General features: G+C 42.2%; 1 protein-coding gene across 1 annotated transcript in view; it reads left to right on the forward strand.

The window, feature by feature from the left end:
- Nucleotides 1–21,500, forward strand: part of tyw1 (tRNA-yW synthesizing protein 1 homolog (S. cerevisiae)) — a 244,943-nt gene that overhangs the window by 125,886 nt on the left and 97,557 nt on the right. Inside the window, exons 9-11 of the mRNA XM_060943676.1 lie at nt 1,830–1,882; nt 1,999–2,117; nt 15,026–15,135. Of these exons, the coding sequence (XP_060799659.1) occupies nt 1,830–1,882; nt 1,999–2,117; nt 15,026–15,135 (282 nt within the window). The remainder of the gene's footprint in view (nt 1–1,829; nt 1,883–1,998; nt 2,118–15,025; nt 15,136–21,500) is intronic.

Here is a 21,500-nt window from a genome sequence, read left to right on the forward strand (position 1 = left end):
GTCTGCTGGTCAACTTAAAAACTAACCATCTAATAGCGCAATGTAGGATTTCAGGCTGGTGATGTGTCCACCACTGTATAGACCCCTTTCACATGACGTCACCGCGCCGCGAGATTTTGTTAGGCGCCATATTGGAAGACCAAGTACATGCACTCACAATATAAAACAAAGTACGAGCGAGAGTAAAGTGACACGATGGATGATAATTCTGGTTATGTGAGTACATTACCAGCTGCAGAAAGGGCACGGTATGTGGAGAAACTGGCTGTGATTGATGGGTTTGACCCATATGATAAGACTCGGGGCAAGGGAGAATGGAAACATAAGGAGGACCTGACACCAATTCTGCCTGCTGTTTGCTACCCAGACATTGTAAACTATTTGTTGTTTACACCCAGTGCCTACACTCAGTGTTCGAACTATGCCGATATTTTCGGGGACCCCTTTTTTTCCCTTGGGGGTGTGTGTGCTTGCGCTTGTCTCGGAGCGCGGATCTCCAAACACATGAGAAGCCTATCTTACACACATATCACGCCACCTCCACACACGCATCGCGTCTGAAGTCATAACTCATCAGGGGAAATCGTGTCCGCATTGGCATGTTCAAAAAACAACCTCGCGTCAACAATGATACCACACGCAAGAAAAAACAAAACAAAACAGGCTACTCAACAACCAACCTGGCAGCAGCGAGCAAGCCCCAAACCATCCTAAATTATTATTATTATTAAATTGTAGAAGTCTGGGAGGCTTGCTCCTCATACAGTTATCAACTTGGGGCCAATTTAGCATGTTTTAAATCTGAATTTCTTGCGTTTGCTTACCTCAAAGTGTCCGCAGATCATGCACAGACTTATCCATTATATCCACAGTTTTTTGCCAAGTCTCACACAGGTTTCTTTCAAGTCTACTGTTGGGCCAATAAATCATAAATAAAACAGCTCAGATTTGTTTGTTTAAGTCGTTTGCCACTCCACTTTATTCTCGTGGGTTCACATACCGCTGCCGTTATTATCCCCTTATCACGAGTTTGTTGGTCTTCCAAAATGGCGCAGGGTCTGTTTACTTCCGGTTTCGGGTGACGTCAGTGAAAGGGGTCTATAGAGACAATTGCAATGTAATGGTCAATTATGTCAGAGTTTCCTTAATACGTCCAAAATATTTTTTCCCAACTGAGCATGCCATCAGATTAGCATACTGCGTTAATAAAATCTGGATGTTTTATGATATCAGTCTGCTTGGGAATGAATAGTTATATGATTAGACTGATACATTTCTGTGTTCATGTGGTGATAAAAATATTTGTCTGGCCTGCTTGAAACTGGAACAGGCTGATCTGATTGCTACTTGTTTTGGTTAATTATATCCTTAAGATTTATCTTCACTCACACATTCTGCTCTCTGCTTAATGAAGGTCAGGTTGATCAGTAACGTCTTTCTTCTTTTCCTAAGACTATGATCCTGACGGGTAATGCAATGGTGCATAATGTCGCTCTTCTTTCATACAGTAGTGTAGTCTAAACCAGTGATGTAATGCTTCATCACCCATTTACATTATACACAGATAACTTAGCTTCATCAATTAAAGCTTCATCCAGTCACACAGCTACAAAACACTCCTGAATGTGGATATATGCTCACGTTTGTCCTACAATAAACTGAGAAACATCTCTGAGCCTCTGTGTCAGTGACTGTTTGCTCCCAGATCGAGGCAGAATCTCTCAGGTGGCAGAAGTCTACAGTCCTACATCACACTTTATCAATTCAACCTCCTTCACTACAGACAGATCAAAACCAAATGTGTTGGTTTTTTTTTTTCTTTCTTACAGGATACAAACTAATAGGCAGTCACTCCGGGGTGAAGCTGTGTCGCTGGACCAAGGTAGGCTTTATTTCTCTGTGATGTTGTTGCTTTTACTTTCTGATTTGACGCGTCCTGAATGATCAGTGCCTACATCAATAGGTGTATGAAATATTCAGTTGTGTAATTTTATTCAGTCCATGCTGAGAGGGAGAGGAGGATGCTACAAACACACATTTTATGGCATTGAATCTCACCGGTGTATGGAGACCACTCCCAGTCTGGCCTGTGCCAACAAGTGTGTGTTTTGCTGGAGGTAAGCCTACGTTTTACTCTTTTAAGTGCAGCAAAGGTTTTAAGGCCCGGTCACACAGCGCTTTACGGCTTTATCACGGCCAAAACCCGTCAAAAAGTGCTCTCCCGTGAAGCAGACGATATTGTTCGTGTTGATGTCGAACTTAAGACGTGTTACAGTCGATATACAGACGTGACAGGACGCAGGGGAAAATCGGAACGGCGTCGGACGCGGCAAAAAGTTTTGGACTGCTCAAAACTTTAGACCGCGGACAACCACGGCCGGCACATGTGGTAAAGACGTGCAACACAGGTGCAACACAGGTGAAAAACACGTGATAATCAGTGTCCCGGCCGTTATTAAAACTTGGGGAGACGTGGTAAGACGCGAAAGTTTGGCGGTCTATCACGGGCAGAGCACGGTCATCGGACGGGTGTTACGCGTTGGTATCACGGGATATAGCGTGTGTTTAGCGGCTTATCACTGAGAAATGGATTTTTCTGCGTACATAGCACTGTCTAAGCCCATTAAACGACGTCTCAAACAAGTTCTAAATTCGATTGATCACTGTCTAATCACTTCTGCATCACTTCTGATTTGCGGCATGTATAAATACCGTAATTTTCTGAGACCTCGGCACTTGCAGTCTAGATGTCAAGGGGTGAACATGAACCCTCAACGCTGTGATGTCCTCATCTTAATGCTCCAGCACCAACAGAACCAACTGATACAGGCTCAACATATCCTACCGCTTTTATATGCGCAGCAAGCCGCTCTTCCAACGACGCTGAGCCGCGGTTACCCGTGATTTGGCAGTGCTGCAGCAGTGAAACAGCCGCCGACGGCCATACCCCGTACAAAGCACGGCAAAGCCAAAATTGACCAAAAATTACCACTTACGACCACGTCCACCAGATTTTTGTATCTTTTTGTACGTGATATAGACGCGGAGTGCTGTGTGACCGGGCCTTTAGTGGATGCTTGTGATGTCCTTTGAAGTTTTTAGCCAGATCTTTTTTTTTCCCCCCTGTGCATAACTTCAGCTTCACGATCCTCAGTTGGATAATTCGCTGTCATTATGATTGATGAGCTATGAGAGATCCAGACACACAGAAAAAAGATTTGCAATACACGTCCTGCATACAGGTGTGTTAAATAGCTCAGATAAATGTGTAAAAGTGTAGCCAAAGAGAGAGTGACACTGATTTGTGCTGACATCAATGCATAAAACACAAGGTAGTCTGCTATTTCTCCCCACAAATGAAAAGGCGTCTGAGGAACGCTGTCAGGAGGAATCTGCACATCTCTTCTGAAGGCTGGATTGGGAATGACTTGCCGTCCCCCATGCAGATTCTGAGTTCAGAGACGGTGACGAGGTGTAGAAATGTTTCTGTAAACAAACACTGGGTGTGTATCCGCTGATGGTGGATACGTGCTTTTCTTCTTGAGGTCTGTTGAAGGAAGCAGGAGTGTTCCAATATGTAGTAATGTTCATGAAATGCTCCCAATCAACAAATTATCACTTTATTGCTTCCTGACTTTACCAAAGACGACACTTTCTATGCTTCAGGCCAGGTGTTTGTGAAGGATACAGGCTATAGGGAAGCTGAGCTCATGCCAAGATGATGTTTTGTGATGAATACGCCACAGCAATAAGCTTGGCTTTATACAACTCGTCTCCACTTGTTATTTGTATCCTAACACAAGAAAAAAACTATTAAAATTATTGATCCATTTTAAAAGAGATGCTGTTTGCTCCTGGGCTTTTTTTTTTTGGTCCCTGCTCTAAAAGCCTCGTATATATTCCACAAGCAAGGGAGCATTATTCTTCAGATTCATTTTCCTGTTTGCGGACTTAACATTCTATACTGTAATAGCATTCCATGACTGCTTTCCTACGCTTAATTACTGAACTCTTGTAGTCTTTTCATGTCATTTCTGCCGTTTTGTGTTATTTCTCACATATAATTAAATTGGTCACCCTTTACTTTAAGGTTCCCTTAACTGGGTAATGATTGTTGATGAATTACTGATGAATGATACCACAGCGCTGTAATATTCTGCAGGCTGATTGCTCAGAAGGTGTTGATTTAATCTTCTAGAACACCACGCCTCTGATCGAAGCATCGGCTGTCATTCACATCACACCTTTATATTATTGTGCTCATTGTAAAACACATTGCAGTTTCTATAGTAACAGCAGATTCACAGGGACTTCTAATGACAGACACTGTCAAAAACAAGGATGTAACGTCCTTCAAAGTTGTTCTGCAGCAATATTAATAATAATAATAATAATAATAATAATGGATAAAACATTCAACATGCCAAACACTTTAAGACGTGCTGTTATAGGAAAGCATCAGCTTTGTGTTGGGCATCATGCCACCCTGTCACTGCTCATTTTCATGCTGTAACAGCATCACCATTTTTATTTTTCTTTACTAATTTAATGCTACTGAGCTTGAAGTTATCATTAATACACCATAAATTATTATTATTATTATTATTATTATTATTATATACATACAGGCCACTTTTTCCATGGAATAAAAACGTGTTCTATTCCCTTCTAGTGGGTTTACTGATAGCATGCAATATTATCAGATCGCTTATCCTCCATGCATTACGCCACTCTCCTCAATGGAGAATGAGCATGCAATATTGTTATAATATTGCACGTTGTCAAGACAACACAACGTCAGACGTCGGAGATGTAAAACTTACACGTTAGCGAGTGACACTGACAATTTGTAAACGAACAAGGCCACCAGGTTTGCACCATTAAAAGCGGCAGATTTTGAGAGATTTTGGCTGCCAGGTCGCTCCGTTGTGTGTAACTGTCAATGTTGATTTTAAAAGTAACTAAGTAAATTATGCAGGGGAAAAAAATAATACTCAGCTTGACTGTGCTAGCATTGGCCTTCGCTAACACTACACCAGCTGGAAGGTAACTGGACTGCTGCACTAACAGCACCGAGTCGCGGGTAAGCTAGCGTTGGCCTTCGAGAATGCTGATATGTTTTGTGTGTGTGTGTGTGAGTCGAATAAAAGGCAGTGGTGGAGTGAGGCACAGACAGGATGCCAGCGGGAATACAATACTCATAGTCCAAAAACACAAACAGGGTCAAAACCAGAAAAGCGACACAAAATATAAGGCTAGGTAACTTCAGACACAGGGTACAGAGCGCATACTTCAAAGTCTGTGTTACTGAGAGTCCTTCTCTGTCTGTGCTGTGATAGCGCTCGAATCAGGAACAGGTGCATGGTAATTAGTCCTAATGGCACTGTGCATGCGCATTGCAGTCTGTGGCTGTGTGCTCCTATTCTCCTATTCAGGTTGATTTTGTGTGCTTGCAAATATTTTGCTCATGCTCTCTTCAGGAGCTCTGCTTTTTGCCAGTGGCTAAATATTTGTATTACTATCACTATTATTGGTAGTCAATTTTATTATTATTATTATTCCTCATTTGTACAAACAACTCAAAAGTTATATGGCACATGATTTAAAAAAAAATACCTTATGGGTTAAGCTGATGCTTCAGCAAAAGTTTATTAAGTCTCTGATTAAACCTGTTTGGAAACCTGACTTCCAGCCCGGAATTCTTGTTTGTTAATGGATGCACCTCCTCTCAATAATTCTAATAAAAACTATGAAATTAATTATAGAAAGTCTAACTATAATCATTTAAATGTCAAACACACCTAACTGTTAGACACCTGGTATTGTGGGTGGGGACTAATCTTAATCTCAAATGTCAATTAATGTATTTTCCAATATATTAATGCTGATGTTTATCATGTTGTTAGTTACCGAATGCAGTAAACACTTAGTTAAAGGAACCATAATACAGTATAAAGCATTACCAGTTAAATGATACAGAGCCTTCTGCAGTGAAGAAACGTCCTACCCTTCTTCCAGTGGATGAAGAGGAGGATGACAGCATTGATCTTCTTGTCTTCTGAGTTTTCTCAGAGGCGTGAAAGGGCAAGGCATCCTTCCTGCCATAAATACCCTTTGTGCTGATGTGAACAGAACTGAAGTGCTTGTCGGATTCTAATTTGTAAGGTGAGGATGAGTCTGAGAGGAGCTTGGTTCTAAGATAAATTTAGCCCCAATTTGTATTCTATAAAAATAGATTTGATCCATTGTGCAGTCTGGGGCAGGTTGGGCTAGGTGCACCTGATGCATTCACCATCTTCACCAGTTCTGTTGTGCGTGTGTGTGTTTTTTTTGTTTTTTTTTTGGCTTGGATTTTTCCCCATTGAGTAATATCATGAGCAAAGGGCTTCAGTACAGCTGCTAGACACTCCCAGTTAACTCATATTTATGCCACTGGCCAATCAGAAGCTTCTAAAAGTCACTGCATCGGTTTTTGGAATCTGATATACTAATTAAAAATAAAATAAGAACTTTTCCTAACTGTTAATTTGAAATAGTATGGAAATGGTAGATAACCGAACTGACTTAACACAATGTATGGTAACGTGAAATGTGCGGACTTTAGTTTGGAAAAAAATAAATAATAATAATAAATTTTATTTATAAGCGCCTTTTAAGGTACCCAAAGACACTGAACAGTAAAAAAAACAAACAAACAATAAAAAGCAAAACAATAGGATAAGAACAACAATAATAAGATCATGAGAAATCAATAATAATAACGTTATTAAAAATCAGAGAGAAAAGGCCAAGCTAAAGAGATGTGTTTTTAGCTGTTTTTTGAAAGAGGACAGTGTTGAGCATTGGCGCAACTCTAGTGGCAGGGCATTCCACAGCTTAGGGCCGTTAACACTGAAAGCCCTGTCACCCATAGAGCAGAGCCGAGAGTAAGGGACTACTAATAGGTGGACATCTGTGGAGCGAAGAGTTAGAGGTAGCTGATATGGAGTTAGAAGATTTGATAAATAGGGAGGGGCCAGGTTATGTAGGGATTTGTAGACAAGCAGAATAATTTTGTACTGGATGCGGTATTTGACTGGGAGCCAGTGCAGGTTGTAGAGAATAGGAGTAATATGATTCCAGGGCCTGGTGTGAGTGAGTACCCTAGCAGCTGAGTTTTGGACATATTGCAGCCCATTTAGTTGGGATGCCATCGAGCAGGGCATTGCAGTAGTCCAGTCTTGAAGTGATAAAAGCATGTATAAGCATTTCAGCTGCAGATGAAGTTAAAGAGGGACGGAGTTTGGAGAGACTTTTCAGGTGAAAGAAAACTGTTTTAGTAATATTTTTATTGTGTGAGTCAAAAGAGAGAGTAGAGTCCAGAATAACACCCAGATTTCTTACTTCAACAGTAGTGAAGGTGAAATAACCAGGAATAGAGTGCTCCAGTTTTTTCAAGATAGAAGGGGTGGAAATGAGGATGGCTTCTGTTTTGTCTTGATTTAATTTAAGAAAGTTCTGCACCATCCAACTGTTAACTCCATTTAGACCGTTGACAAGATTGGACGGAGGGAGTGGGTGAGAGGGTTTAGTTTGAATGTAAATTTGGGTGTCATCTGCATAACAGTGAAAGTTGAGCCCATAATGCTGTATTATGTGGCCAAGAGGGAGGATGTATATTACAAATAGTAAGGGTCCCAGGACAGAGCCCTGAGGGACACCATGAAGGAGGGGTGATTTAGGGGATCTAAAGTCTCCAATTGACACAAACTCTTCTCTCATGGTAAGATAAGATTTGAACCAGGCTAAAGAAGAACCAGCGATGCCAAGCAGAGTTTCTAAGCGGCTCAATAAAAGATTGTGACATACAGTGTCAAAAGCTGCTGTAAGGTCGAGGAGAACAAGTATACTGACATGGCCAGTGTCAGCAGCTAACAGCAAATCGTTGACAACCTTGACCAGGGCAGTCTCGGTGCTGTGCATGGCCTAAACCCAGACTGAAACTTGCCAATCAGCTCTTGGAGCTGATTGGCAACAATACGCTCTAGGACTTTTGCAATGAAGGGAAGATTGGAAATGGGGCGATTAATTTTTGAAATCATCAATAGCTGCTCCAGGTTTTTTCAAGACAGGAGTGATGGCTGCTGTTTTGAGAGCCTGAGGGACTAATCCAGTTGAAAGGGACGAGTTTATTATCTTGACCAACAGGGGGCAGAGAACTGGCAGGCAAATCTTGACCAAAGGGGTGGGCATAGGGTCGAGGAGGCAGGTGGTAGGCCTGGATTTAGATACTAAGCCGAGGACATACTGCTCATCATAATGAGAAAGCAGAGAAAGATCCAGCTGGTGGTGGACAGGGAAAGGGGACATTAGAGGGAGTGACGGGAGTGGATTTGATCTGCTTGTATATAGAGCTAATTTTGTTTTGAAAAAATTCAAGAAATTTACAACAAAGCTCAATGGAAGGAGTAAGAGGAAAGTTTTTAGTTTGTTTACAGTAGAAAAAAGGGCTCTAGGGTTTCCTTGGCCTCTGGTAATGATGGTGGTGTAATAGCTGGTCTTGGCATCAATTAGAGACTCTTTGTAGGCAGAGACATGGTCACTGTATGCCAGCGCATGAACTGTCAGGCCAGTTTTACGACTAAGTCTCTCCAGCTGCCGACCAGCAGCCTTCATTTTATGAAGCTCAGGTGTGAACCACGGAGCAGAGTGAGAGAAAGAGACAGTACGCGTCTTCAGGGGGGCAAGGTGATTGAGAGAGTCAGCAAGGTGAGAGTTGTAGAGCATGACTAACTCCTCAGGGGATGAGTTTAATGAGTTAGTGGTCAGAAAAGGATGTAGTGTGTCAAATAAATCAGCTGTAGCTATGTTTTTTGTGTTCCTGTATGTGATGGTGCGAAATGCACGCCTGCAATGGAGAGGCTCAGGAACAGCAATATTAAATAAAATAGCCATGTGATCAGAAATACAGAAATCTCTGGAATATAAATTTGATGGTGTGATGCCAGAGGTACAAACAAGATCTAAGATATGACCCTTTGAGTGGGTGGGAAAGTCTACATGTTGGGTGAAATCAAAACAATCAAGGACAGCCACAAAGTTTTTAGCAAAATCACAGTTATCTGAGTCAACATGAATGTTCAAATCACCAAGCACCAGTATAGATGGACATAAAGCACTGACAGATGAAAGCAGCTCAGACAATTCATTAATAAAAACAGAGGAAACTCTGGGAGGCCGGTAAATGAGCAAAAGCAGTAGAGGTAGACCACCAGTAAATTTCAGAGCAAGACATTCAAATGATGAAAAATCCTGCAAGGGCATAGATACAATCCTGTAACTGGAGCGATAGATCACAGCAAGACCGCCCCCCCGCCCAGTTAAACGTGGCTTCTCCATATACTCATATCCTACAGGAGTAGCTTCATTTAAAGCCAGAAAATCATTTGATATTTGCCAAGTTTCAGTTGAACATAGTAGATCTATGCCAACATCAGTGATCAAGTTATTAATGCAGGGTGCTTTTTTATTAAGAGATCGCACATTTAATAAAGCAAACTTCTTGAGGAAGGGCAATTCTGTGAAGTTTTAACTAAATTTATGGAGCACAAGTTCGTAAAGTCAACAGAGCGCCTCTCAACGACAGTCCGCTTGATGTTACGATTCCAGCTCCAAAACGAATCAACGTTGTTTGGATGTTGGTGGCGAGCAAACGTCTGTCCAGAGCCCCATGTATATATTTAGGCTGACGCAGGAACCCAAAATGTTTTTGCGCAAGCAGAGTGTCAGGGAATTTATATGTTTTATTCCCCAAATAGTGGAGATAGGCAGATGAATATTTAAGCGCCATGGAGAAGTCCCAGGAAAGCCGATGCGAAAGTTTTGGCTCACTGTGAAGCCAATGTAGGTGACTTGGATCTAGGGAGAACAATAGTTCATTCTAACAAGAAACTTACCCACACAGCAAGTAAGAGACTTACCCAAAAGAACAGTTAAGGCGGACACACCTAATGCCTTGGTCACAACCGGCCGTACGTGCTCCTACAGCCGGTCTACGTGCAAAAAACGCAAGAAACGCACGGAGGGCGCGCGTGTGACGTGCTGATTTTCGAGCCGTAGACTGGCCGCAGACCGGCCGCAGAGGTTCTTTGTCATGTCAAACAAACTCTACGGGCGCTTACGTTTTTTTCAGGTTGCAAGATAAACTTACGGCCAACGTGCATCTTTCTCCACGAACAAAAAAAACGCAGCGATTTGGGGAAACGCCAAAAATCACACGGCCAAAAAATTGTACGTCCGGTTGTGACCTAGGCTTAAGAGGGCTTGCGCAAGGTAATATAGAGTAGTCAGCGTTAGTAGTAGTCTAGTCCATCAGTTTGGCCAACAGTTCAGTAAACTACCGTTTTAAAGTCCGGGATGTATAAAAAAAAATGTATCTTGTATATCTATAGCCGAGGTTTATGTACAATTTTGGCTTGAGCTGTAATCGCAACGTAAAAGTCCCTGAGCATTAGGACTAAAATGTCTACTGTGTCTGACAAGGAAGAACTTTCCAGCGCTCAGCCAGCCCTGAAATGTGACCCTCCAGTTCTCTTAACGCTACTATCCTCGCTACAACAAAGTTGGACTTCTTTTTGGCCGAGACTCCCTTCCACCCCCAAGATGCAGGGTTCCTACGCAGTATGGAAAAGTCTGGAATTTGATTTTAATAATTTCCAGATCTGGATAAGTATGGGAAAAGGAAAATAGGCTATGGAAATATTTCTGTTTCCAGACTTCTGTTCTGAGATGATTTCTGTGGCACCTGACATCGGCATGTTGGACTCCGTCGTACTTAAGCAGAGCTAAAAAAACAAAATCAGCATGAACGCACATTGCAATACTACAAATGTAAGAATGGGAAACTGCAAGTTTTCTGAGAGCTGGCAAATTTTGCTGGTGTTGTGGGGCTGCTCCAGGCGTGAACGATGGCAAGTGTGTGTGTGTGTGTGTGTGTGTGTGTGTCTGCATGACAGTGCATTTGTCTTTTGTATGTGTGTGTGTGTCTGTCAGTTTGTGTGCGTGTGTATGTACAGCGTCTTGCAAAAGTATTCATCCCCCCTTGGTGTTTGTCCTGTTTTGTTAGATTAGATTAGATTCACTTTATTCATCCCACATCGGGGAAATTCACGTGTTACAGTAGCAAGAAAAAGTCAAACAGATAACAAATAAAACTGAAATAAAAATTAGACAAATGAAGGATTAAATACAGAGGGCTATTTGCATTATCTACCGTGAAAAAGTATAGAAAAAAAATTGCCTTATTGAGAGGCTCGGAAAAATTGCACATTACAGGTAGACTCTGTGTATATATAAATAATATATATAAAAATATAAATATGCATAAAAATAGTTTAAGGCCTATATTATTGCACATAATTGCATCGATGAGAGATGGCAGAGGTAGTAGTGGTGAAGTAGTGCAAATATAACGACAAACAGGTTATTAGTGCTATGTTACAAGTTGTGGGTGTTATACAGTCTTACAGCAGCAGGTATGAATGACCTGCGGTCTCTCTCCTTCTTACACCGTGGGTGTAGCAGTCTACTACTAAACGAGCTGCTTAAAGCCCCCACAGCCTCATGTAGGGGGTGAGAGGGGTTATCCATGATTGAGGTCAGCTTGGCTAACATCCTCCTCTCACCCACCACCTCAGTGGAGTCTAGAGGACAGTCCAAGACTGAGCCAGCCCTTCTGATCAGTTTATTAAGTTTCTGCCTGTCCCTCTCTGAACTGCAGACCACAGCATAGAAAATCGCTGATGCTACCACAGAGTCATAAAAAGTCCTAAGCAGTGTCCTGCACACACCAAAAGACCTCAGTCTTCTCAAGAGGTGGAGACGACTTTGGCCCTTCTTGTACAGGATATCTGTGTTGTTAGTCCAGTCCAGTTTGTTGTTGAGGTGAACACCCAGGTATTTGTACTCCTCCACGATCTCAGTGTCCAAACCCTGGATGTTCACTGGTGCAATTTGGGAAACCGTCCTTCTGAAATCAGTCACCACCTCCTTTGTCTTGCTGGCGTTGATGCGCAGGTAGTTCAGTTCGCACCAGGCGACAAAGTTGTTGATGACCTCTCTGTACTCCAGATCGTCCCCCTCTGACGCTTGTCCAACGATGGCTGTATCATCTGAGAACTTCTGGAGGTGGCAGCTGTCCGTGTTGTAGCTGAAGTCAGATGTGTAAAGAGGAAAGGAGAGAGCACTGTACCCTGTGGAGCGCCTGTGCTGCAGACTACCACATCAGACACACAGTCGTGGAGCCTCACATACTGCGGTCTGTTAATGAGGTAGTCGATGATCCATGCAGCCAGGTGGCAGTTGACACCAGCTCCCTCCAGCTTCCCCCTAAGCAGTGATGTCTGGATTGTGTTGAAAGCACTGGAGAAGTCAAAGAACATGATTCTCACAGTGCTCTCAGTGCCCTCCAGGTGCAAAAGTGCCCAGTGGAGCAGGTAAATGACAGCGTCATCCACACCAATGCCCGGTCGATATGCCCCTGCAGTTCACATATCGACCGGGCATTGGTGTGGATGATGCTGTCATTTACCTGCTCCACCGGTCACTTTTGCACTTGGAGGGCACTGGGAGCACTGTGAGAATCATGTTCTTTGCATTACAAGCTGGAATTAAAATGGATATTTTGCGGATTAGCATCATTTGATTTACACAACATGCCTATCACTTTAAAGGTGCACATTGTTGTTTTATTGTGACACAAACAATTAAGATGAAAAAACAGAAATCTGGAGTGTGCATAGGTATTGACACCCCAAAGTCAATATTTTATAGAGGCACCTTTTACTGCAATTACAGCTGCAAGTCTCTTGGGGTATGTCTCTATTAGCTTAGCACATCTAGCCACTGGGATTTTTGCCCATTCCTCAAGGCAAAACTGCTCCAAGTTAGATGGGTTGCATTGGTGTACAGCAATCTTCAAGTTATGCCACCGATTCCCAATTGGATTGAGGTCTGGGCTTTGACTCGGCCATTCCAAGACATTTAAATGTTTCCCTTTAAACCACTCCAGTGTAGCTTTAGCAGTACGTTTAGGGTCATTGTCCTGCTGGAACATGAACCTTCGTCCCAGTCTCAAACCTCTGGCTGACTCAAATAGGTTTTCCTCCAGAATTGCCCTGTATTTAGTGCCGTCAATCTTTCCTTCAGTCCTGACCAGCTTTCCTGTCCCTGCAGATGAGAAATATCCCCACAGCGTGATGCTGCCACCACCATGCTTCACTGTAGGAATGGTGTTCTCAGGGTGTTGGATTTGTGCCACACATGGCATTTCCCATGATGGCCAAAAAGATCAATATTAGTCTCATCTGATCAGAGAATCTTCTTCCATGTGTTTGGGGAGTCTACCACATGCTGTTGGGCAAACTCCAAACGTGTTTTCTTAAACAATGCCTTTTTTTCTGGCCACTCTTCCATAAAGCCCCACTCTGTGGAGTGTACAGCTTAAAGTGGTCCTATGGATAGATACTCCCATCTCCACTGTGGATCTTTGCGGCTCCTTCAGTGTTATCTTTGGTGTCTTTGTTGCATCTCTGATTAATGCCCTCCTTGCCTGGTCTGTGAGTTTTGGTGGGCGGGGCCTTCTTTTGTGATGTTTGTAGTGGTGCCATATTCTTTCCATTTTGCTATAATGGATTTAATGGTGCTCCCTGGGATATTCAAAGTTTGGGATATTTTTTATGACCCAACCCTGATTTATACTTCTCCACAACTTTGTCTCTGACCTGTTTGGAGGCTTCTTGGTTTTCATGTTGCTTGTTTCGTAGTGTAGCAGAGTCAGGGTCCTTCCAGAACAGGTTGATTTATCCAGACATCATGTGACACTTTGATTGCACGCAGGTGGATCTTAATCAACTAATTATGTGACTTATGAAGTGAATTGGTTGGACCAGCTCTTATTTAGGGGTTTCATACGAAAGGGGGTGAATACTTATGCACACTCGAGATTTCTGTTTTTTTTTTTTCATCTTAATTATTGTTTGTGTCACAATAAAACAACAATGTGCACCTTTAAAGTGGTCGGCATGTTGTGTAAATCAAATGGTGCTAACCCTCCAAAAATCCATTTTAATTCCAGCTTGTAATGCAACAAAACGGGACAAACCCCAAGGGGGATGAATACTTTTGCAAGACACTGTCTTTGTTTGTGTTAGAACAGATGTGCGTGTGTGAGAGCATAGTTTCCCTTACTTATTTGTGTGTTGTACTTGTATAAGCCCTCTGAGCCTGATATCTGTCTTACTGCCATGTTTTATCTTCATATTTGAACGTGGGGGGGGGTATTTGAGTGATGGTGTGTATGTGCTTATGACAGAAGGAGAGACATAAAGGGGGAGAGTGTTCTAAACTTTTTGTGACCAATGATTTTTCAACAGTTTTACTCTGTCTAATATTCAGTGAATCAGAGTCGGTGCCCTTCTCTTCCCTTTTCTCTTGATGAGTTGTAAATCAACATCCCTCCGGTTACTGTTACGGGTCGAAGGGATCAGTGTAGTTTTTCAGATGTCCATGACAGACACAGAATAACACTGCATTGTTTTAGCATTGCAGCCTGAATAAAATGCTGGGCATTGAACTTGTTTGGGTTTAATTGATGTGTATGAGCTACAGGACCTTGCCACAGGGAGCCACTAGAAATTTTGGGCTGATGAAAGAATATAATCTCCGCAGTTCCTCACTGCTTCTGGCAATTATTTGACAACATACGAGCTTCCATCCTTACAGTGTAACGTACATATTAACTGCTGGATTTTAAACTCATTTATTTAAATAATAAACATCTAGTTATTTGTACTGTGGTGGCAAATATAGTCTGAAAAATGTACCATGAATTCTGGGAATTTGAGTCTGGAAAAGGTCTGGAGTTTTGAAATGGAAAATGTGTCGGAGCCCTGTAACTGGCACCTTTCCTTCACCACTAGAATATTTTCCCTCCCTCCACATTAACCTTTGCTTATAGTCACTGATCCTTTGTATTTTCTCACCACAGACACCACACGAACCCTGTAGGCACCGAGTGGCGTTGGAAGATGGACCCAGCTGAGAAGATCCTCCAGGAAGCACTGGAGAATCACCGCAACATGATTCGCCAGTTCCGAGGTACTCCGCTTTTCTGTGAGCTTACTTTTCAACAGTATACGTGAAAACGGTCCTGATTATTCATATCCTGTCCAAAAGATGATGCTTGACTGGAACCTCAACTGTAGAAAACATAGGCACCGGATCATCTTTAAAAAGTGAAGTCACCACAGGTCTAGCACCTCTGCTGGCTGGCTGCAGTGTTGTTGTTGGTGTTTTTTTTTTTTTTTTGGTTGGTTGGTTGGTTGGTTTTGTTTGGGTTTTTTTTTTTTTTTAGCACCACCATTCCCCCTGTGTTTGTGTCAGAATTGCTGGGTTTGATGTGACGTCACATCCGCCTCATTAGTTATTCAGAACTTTAGCTGGTGGTCTACCAAAGCTCAGTTGACAAAGCGTTTGTGCGGAGAAGGTGCATTGCTCGCGTGAAAAATGCCTCACACTTGCGTTGTTTTTTTAGGTTGTTCAAATCGATCAAACCATGAAGCTGTGAGCTAATAAAAAGGGTGAACGAACACAGGATTTCACAAAGACGTGGAGAAAGGTGGCTTTTGAACCTCTCACTGAAATCGAAGAGAGCCGAGTCGAAGCATGCTGCAGTTTGCAGTGATCACTGGGTGAAAGGTTTATATCCCTCTCAGCTCTGTCCTTAGTGTTTTCCAAGTACTTTTCTTGCTATGTGTCGTTATTTTACGGTACTTTTTTTAGTCCCGAAGTGCTAAAGTCCCCAGCTGTTTCTTTGTTTACTCCTCACAAAGTCCATATGCATGAAGGTCACGACAAAATTCTTCCCCAGCCGTACAGTTACAATGCGCCGTGATCACTTCTCCGTCTCGTTTAACTCAGATCCAGGTCTTTAAAGGGGTTTCTGATGATCTTTGTGAATGATTTAGCTGAGAGATAAGAGCCAACACAAGTGAGAATCAAGCAAACTGTTTGTTTACACTTCAACTTGCAGCGTTTCGTTGTAGAGTCGTGAACGAAAAGCTTTAAAAAAATTAAAAAACATACTTACACGGGCAAAAACGATACAGGATTCACTGGGCAGCAACTTGATCCCGAGGTCCTTTACCCAGCCACATACAAAACAGTTGTAAGCCTCCGTACTCTTCCACGCTTTCATCTGTTTTGCGGTGTAGAAGGACGTCTGCAACACCAGATAGTTGGAGATGTCGGGGAACTCGGCTGAAGGGTAGTTTTTGAGATCGTAAGACAAATCCTTCTTTCCCAGACTGTACGGGTCGATTCCATTGCACACAGCAATCTCCTGAATATATCTAAAGCCAGCAGCGGCTTCTAGATTACGAGCGTCCTCTGATAACTTATTGCTAGTTGTTTGCACTACGGCAGCTGTTTAGACCACCAGCTATTTCACTTCCAGTAAAACTTTCTGCTAAGAAAAGTCATGTGACTGAAACCCAACAGCAGCCTATTTTCTGTTTCACTTTTTCATGTAAACTGTCTTTTTACATCTGCAGAGTCGAATTTGAACACTTAGTTTTCTCTATGCTGATAGCAGCACTTTTTTTTTAAATGTATTTTTCCCCAGAAATGAGTTTTGCCCCCCTCCGCCCAGTTTTTCTTCCCTAATTTAGATGTGGCCAATTCCCACCCACCAGATAAGTCTTCCCATCACACAGCAGCTACCAACCAAGGAGGGCAAAGGTCATTTTGGTCACAAAGGATAACCTGCTCAGAGGAAAGTGCTTTCTGCTCACTCCGGTACACATGACAGGGTTCCTACGCAGTATGGAAAAGTCTGGAATTTGATTTTAGTAATTTTCGGGTCGGGCGGCACGGTGGTGCAGTGGTTAGCGCTGTCGCCTCACAGCAAGAAGGTCCTGGGTTCGAGCCCCGTGGCCGGCGAGGGCCTTTCTGTATGGAGTTTGCATGTTCTCCCCGTGTCCGCGTGGGTTTCCTCCGGGTGCTCCGGTTTCCCCCACAGTCCAAAGACATGCAGGTTAGGTTAACTGGTGACTCTAAATTGACCGTAGGTGTGAATGTGAGTGTGAATGGTTGTCTATGTGTCAGCCCTGTGATGACCTGGCGACTTGTCCAGGGTGTACCCCGCCTTTCGCCCGTAGTCAGCTGGGATAGGCTCCAGCTTGCCTGCGACCCTGTAGAAGGATAAAGCGGCTGGAGATAATTTGATGAGATGAATTTTCGGGTCTGGATAAGTATGGAAAAAGGAAAATAGAATATGTAAAAATTAGTGCTGTCAAGCGATTAAAATATTTAATCGCGATTAATGTCGCGACTGTCATAGTTAACTCGCGATTAACCGCAATTTAATCACACATTTTTGTCACATGAAAAACCATTTGTAATTCTCTTATCAGCATAAAAAAGTGAATGGGCTTGCTTTGTACCAATGTTTTTTTGTTTTTTTTTATTTCAGAGCATAACACGTCTTGTCACAGCCACTGACATCCATAACTTCCATATTAGATGAGAAAACCAAGGGATGAAAAATAAAGTGCATATAACTGTGAAAATAAAAAATGTTTTGTTTTTACTCTTCATTAGTTTCTTTTGAAGAGAAGTATTTGCCATAAAAAGAAAAAAACAGATAACAAAAATAAAAACATTCATCATACGTTCAAAAACGTTCATCATAGTGTGGCACTGTATTATCTAATTCTCACTGCTTATAACTCTACACCTACCCGGTGGAGCTGAGCTGGGAAACTGAAGACTGAAGGAACAGTATTGAAAAGTATTTTTCCAGTCTCACCTGTGAAAGGTAATCCCATGTGATCTCGTTTGGATGGTAAACCTGTTGGTACAGTTAAACGCAGCACATGAATGAGGCATCTTTATTCTCGGCTACTGCCTAGACGCTATACCAGAGACGGCTGAAGAATCTCCACTTTGCCCCATCCAATATGGCGGCGAGGATGTTTATATGTCTATGCCTTTCTCCATCACTCACACGTACTCTTATTGAAGCAGCGCGCGACAAGCCTCAACAGGAACTACGGGTGACTCGCAGGGCCAAATTAGAATTTGCGTTAACGGCACTATTTTTTTTAATCGCGATAAATTGAGATCGTGTTAACGCATTATTATCGTGTTAACTTTGACAGCACTAGTAAAAATATTTCTGTTTCCAGACTATTGCTCCTACTTTCTTTTCTAAAATATGAAATGAAGGCAAAATGTTCAGCTCAGTGTGAGTTTGATGCTGTTGAATTTAAGGGAGGTAAGACACGTGTGTGAAATGTCTGAGGTGATTTCTGTGGCACCTGCCATCAGTGAACTGACGTCGGCACGTTGGACCTAAGCAGAGCTAAAAAAACCAAAATCAGCATGAACGCACATTGCAACACTACAAATGTAAGAATGGGAAACTGCATATTTTCTGAGAGCTGGCAAATTTTGCTGGTGTTGTGGGGCTGCTCCAGGCGTGAACGATGGCAAATATCGTGTGTGTGTGTATTTGCATGACAATGCATTTGTGTGTGTGCGTGTATGTCTCGGTCACTCTACCAGTCTGTGCAGCAGGATGCAACTGGTTTCCTCTGGTTTTCCATCGCTTACATAATTGCCAACTCTACCGAGTCACGCAGTAGTCTACTGATTTTAGTTCTCCAAACTACCACATTAAAAACTAATGTCGGCACTGTTGGATTCGCTCTTCTGATCTCGTTTCAGCCGTTTTCAGCACAGGAATGCAAGTATACAGTGTCAAATAGTCAGATTAAGTGAAGCCGAGAGCCAACGGAACGGCACGATGATGTTGAATCTAAACTGTATCACTCTATCGCACCATTCCATTGGTTCTCATTATGGTTTTAGCCCATCGGCAATGAGCTCACATGATGCAACAAATCACACGTGTTTGTAAAAAAAAAAACGCTGTGGTGATCATGAATAATGAATTCTCTAAAGGAAAAAAAAAAGATTTGCTATAGTGACTTGATCAGCAGATCCTCCAGCATCAAAGCATCGAGGCAAAGTGAGAAGCACGCATTTTGTGATGTATATTGGTCAGATTTCCTGATCACTTTTTTTTCCCCCAAATATGGCACTCAGAATGCATGAGAGTGCACCATTTTACACAATTTTCCAGGGGCAGACCCTCCTATAAGGGCATGACTGCATCACACAGTCTGATCCACCACATTTAATTCTCTGCGGGTTGACAAGAATGTGCTTAGTGTATGATGGTGTGTTTGTGTTTTTGACAGAAAGAGAGACATAAAAAGACAAAGGGGTTGTGTTCTAAACTTTTTGTGACCAATCATTTTACATTTTATTCTCAGTTCTATGTGAAGCTTTCAAAATGCATTCTTTTACTGTATGATTGTTGATTATTATTTGACTTCATTTATAGTTCTTTGTTGAACAGTGTGTTAAACAGTGTTTACAGTAAACAGTTTTACTCCGTCTAATATTCAGAGTCGGTGCCCTTCTCTTCCCTTTTCTCTTGAGTTGTAAATCAACATCCCTCCGGTTACTGTTACGGGTCGAAGGGATCAGTGTAGTTTTTCAGATGTCCATGACAGACACAGAATAACACTGCATTGTTTTAGCATTGCAGCCTGAATAAAATGCTGGGCATTGAACTTGTTTGGGTTTAATTGATGTGTATGAGCTAACATACATATAACCTTGCCACAGGGAGCCACTAGAAATTTTGGGCTGATGAAAGAATATAATCTCCGCAGTTCCTCACTGCTTCTGGCAATTATTTGGCAACATATGAGCTTCCATCCTCACAATGTAATGTACATATTAACAGCTGGATTTTAAACTCGTTTATTTAAATAATAAACATCTAGTTATTTGTACTGTGGTGGCAAATATAGTCTGAAAATGTACCATGAATTCTGGGAATTTGAGTCTGGAAAAGTCTGGAATTTTGAAATGGAAAATGTGTCGGAGCCCTGGCATGTGCAACGCAGATGCCTGTGATTGGCTATCATCGTCCCTGAGCACGTAAGCCAATCCTTCTTTCCTGAGCTCCCGCCCACGGATGGTTGCGGCAACTCGCGATCTGTGGATGATACGGTGACCACTTTTCTATTGGAGCCAGAAATTAGTTTTCAAAACGTTGTGCTCCTGTAATGTAAAAAGGTTTGGCCAGCCAGCTAAGCCTTTTAAGTGTTAAGAGTTTAAGCCAACTTTTCTGGACACGAATACAAACTGTTAGCCATTTATATTAAAAACATTTCAAACTTTGAGAGGTTTAATCAGGAAAGTCTAGTTTAATCGTACTAGCTACCTAGCCACTTAGGAACATTTATAGCAATAAGTTTTTAACGCACCGTGCACTGCCGACTGTGGTTAAACCAGCTACTCTTCCTGAAACCATCTGTTGGCAAATTTCCAAGTGTCCAAATGATAAATGTCCTTATTAGATGCAGCCGTATTAATGAAATGTCTCCAGGTGAAACTATTTCACTGCTCTGGATGGGTGTAAGTTTGATTTTCACCATGAAGACATTCTATGGACTGCTGGAATGGGACAAGCCTACCAAAGCGTAGGTCTTAAATTTCCATCTTCCAAATGCTGGTCCATTTCTGAAGTGATGGTGGAGGCTAAGGCCCTGCAGCAACCAATCGATGGTGGTGAAGCTGCGGGGGGTGTCGGTGTCTCGGGGGCCTCGGGGGCAGTATTTATTTTGACAGGGCAACGACCTTGCCATTTGATAAATCACACATTAGTCTTAGATCATTCCAGACATAAAACTGTTATTGGCTGACACTCCAGTCCATCAGATGCAGATCTATATTTTAGATACATTAAATCACTGGGATATTTCCAACATCTGGATCTCTTTATAAACCAGTAATATAAAGGGAGATTTGAGCACTGGACCTAGATCTTGTAAACAAGTTATTAAAAATAATATATCCTCACTGTACAAAGCGATTTGCCTGGCTGAGCTTTCACAGGCTGTACACACAGAAATGCACAAGCCCGCTGTTTACTGAACTTTATTTTAGAATGCACATGCTTTCTTTTCTTTGATGGCCTCGTCATTGATCCACAATAATCTGACATGATTACACAAATGACCGATCGTGCGTGTGGGATATAAATTACAAGATAAAAATTATAAAGATTAAATTACATACTGTATGTACATGCGTGCAATGACAGCAGCTGTCACATGTCTGTAGGCTCATAAACTAACAGGCCCTGTCAGAGCAATTGGAAAATCTCGGCATGTGAAATGCCAAAACGCGGTTTAGGAAGTGGTCAAGTAGTCAGACTGTTGTGAATGAAAAGAGCAGATTTAATTCGTCACTTGTCAGCATGGCTGGCAGAGGGGCCCAGTGAACTAACCCCATACATACCAGAAGACGTACAGGACGTACTTGCTTAATAAGCTGTTAATCAGTCCGAAAACTCTTATTGGCAACTTTAAGCTTCAGTAAAT

The sequence above is a fragment of the Neoarius graeffei genome, chromosome 17 (genome assembly GCF_027579695.1).
Source record: "Neoarius graeffei isolate fNeoGra1 chromosome 17, fNeoGra1.pri, whole genome shotgun sequence".
Taxonomy (NCBI): Eukaryota; Metazoa; Chordata; class Actinopteri; order Siluriformes; family Ariidae; genus Neoarius; species Neoarius graeffei.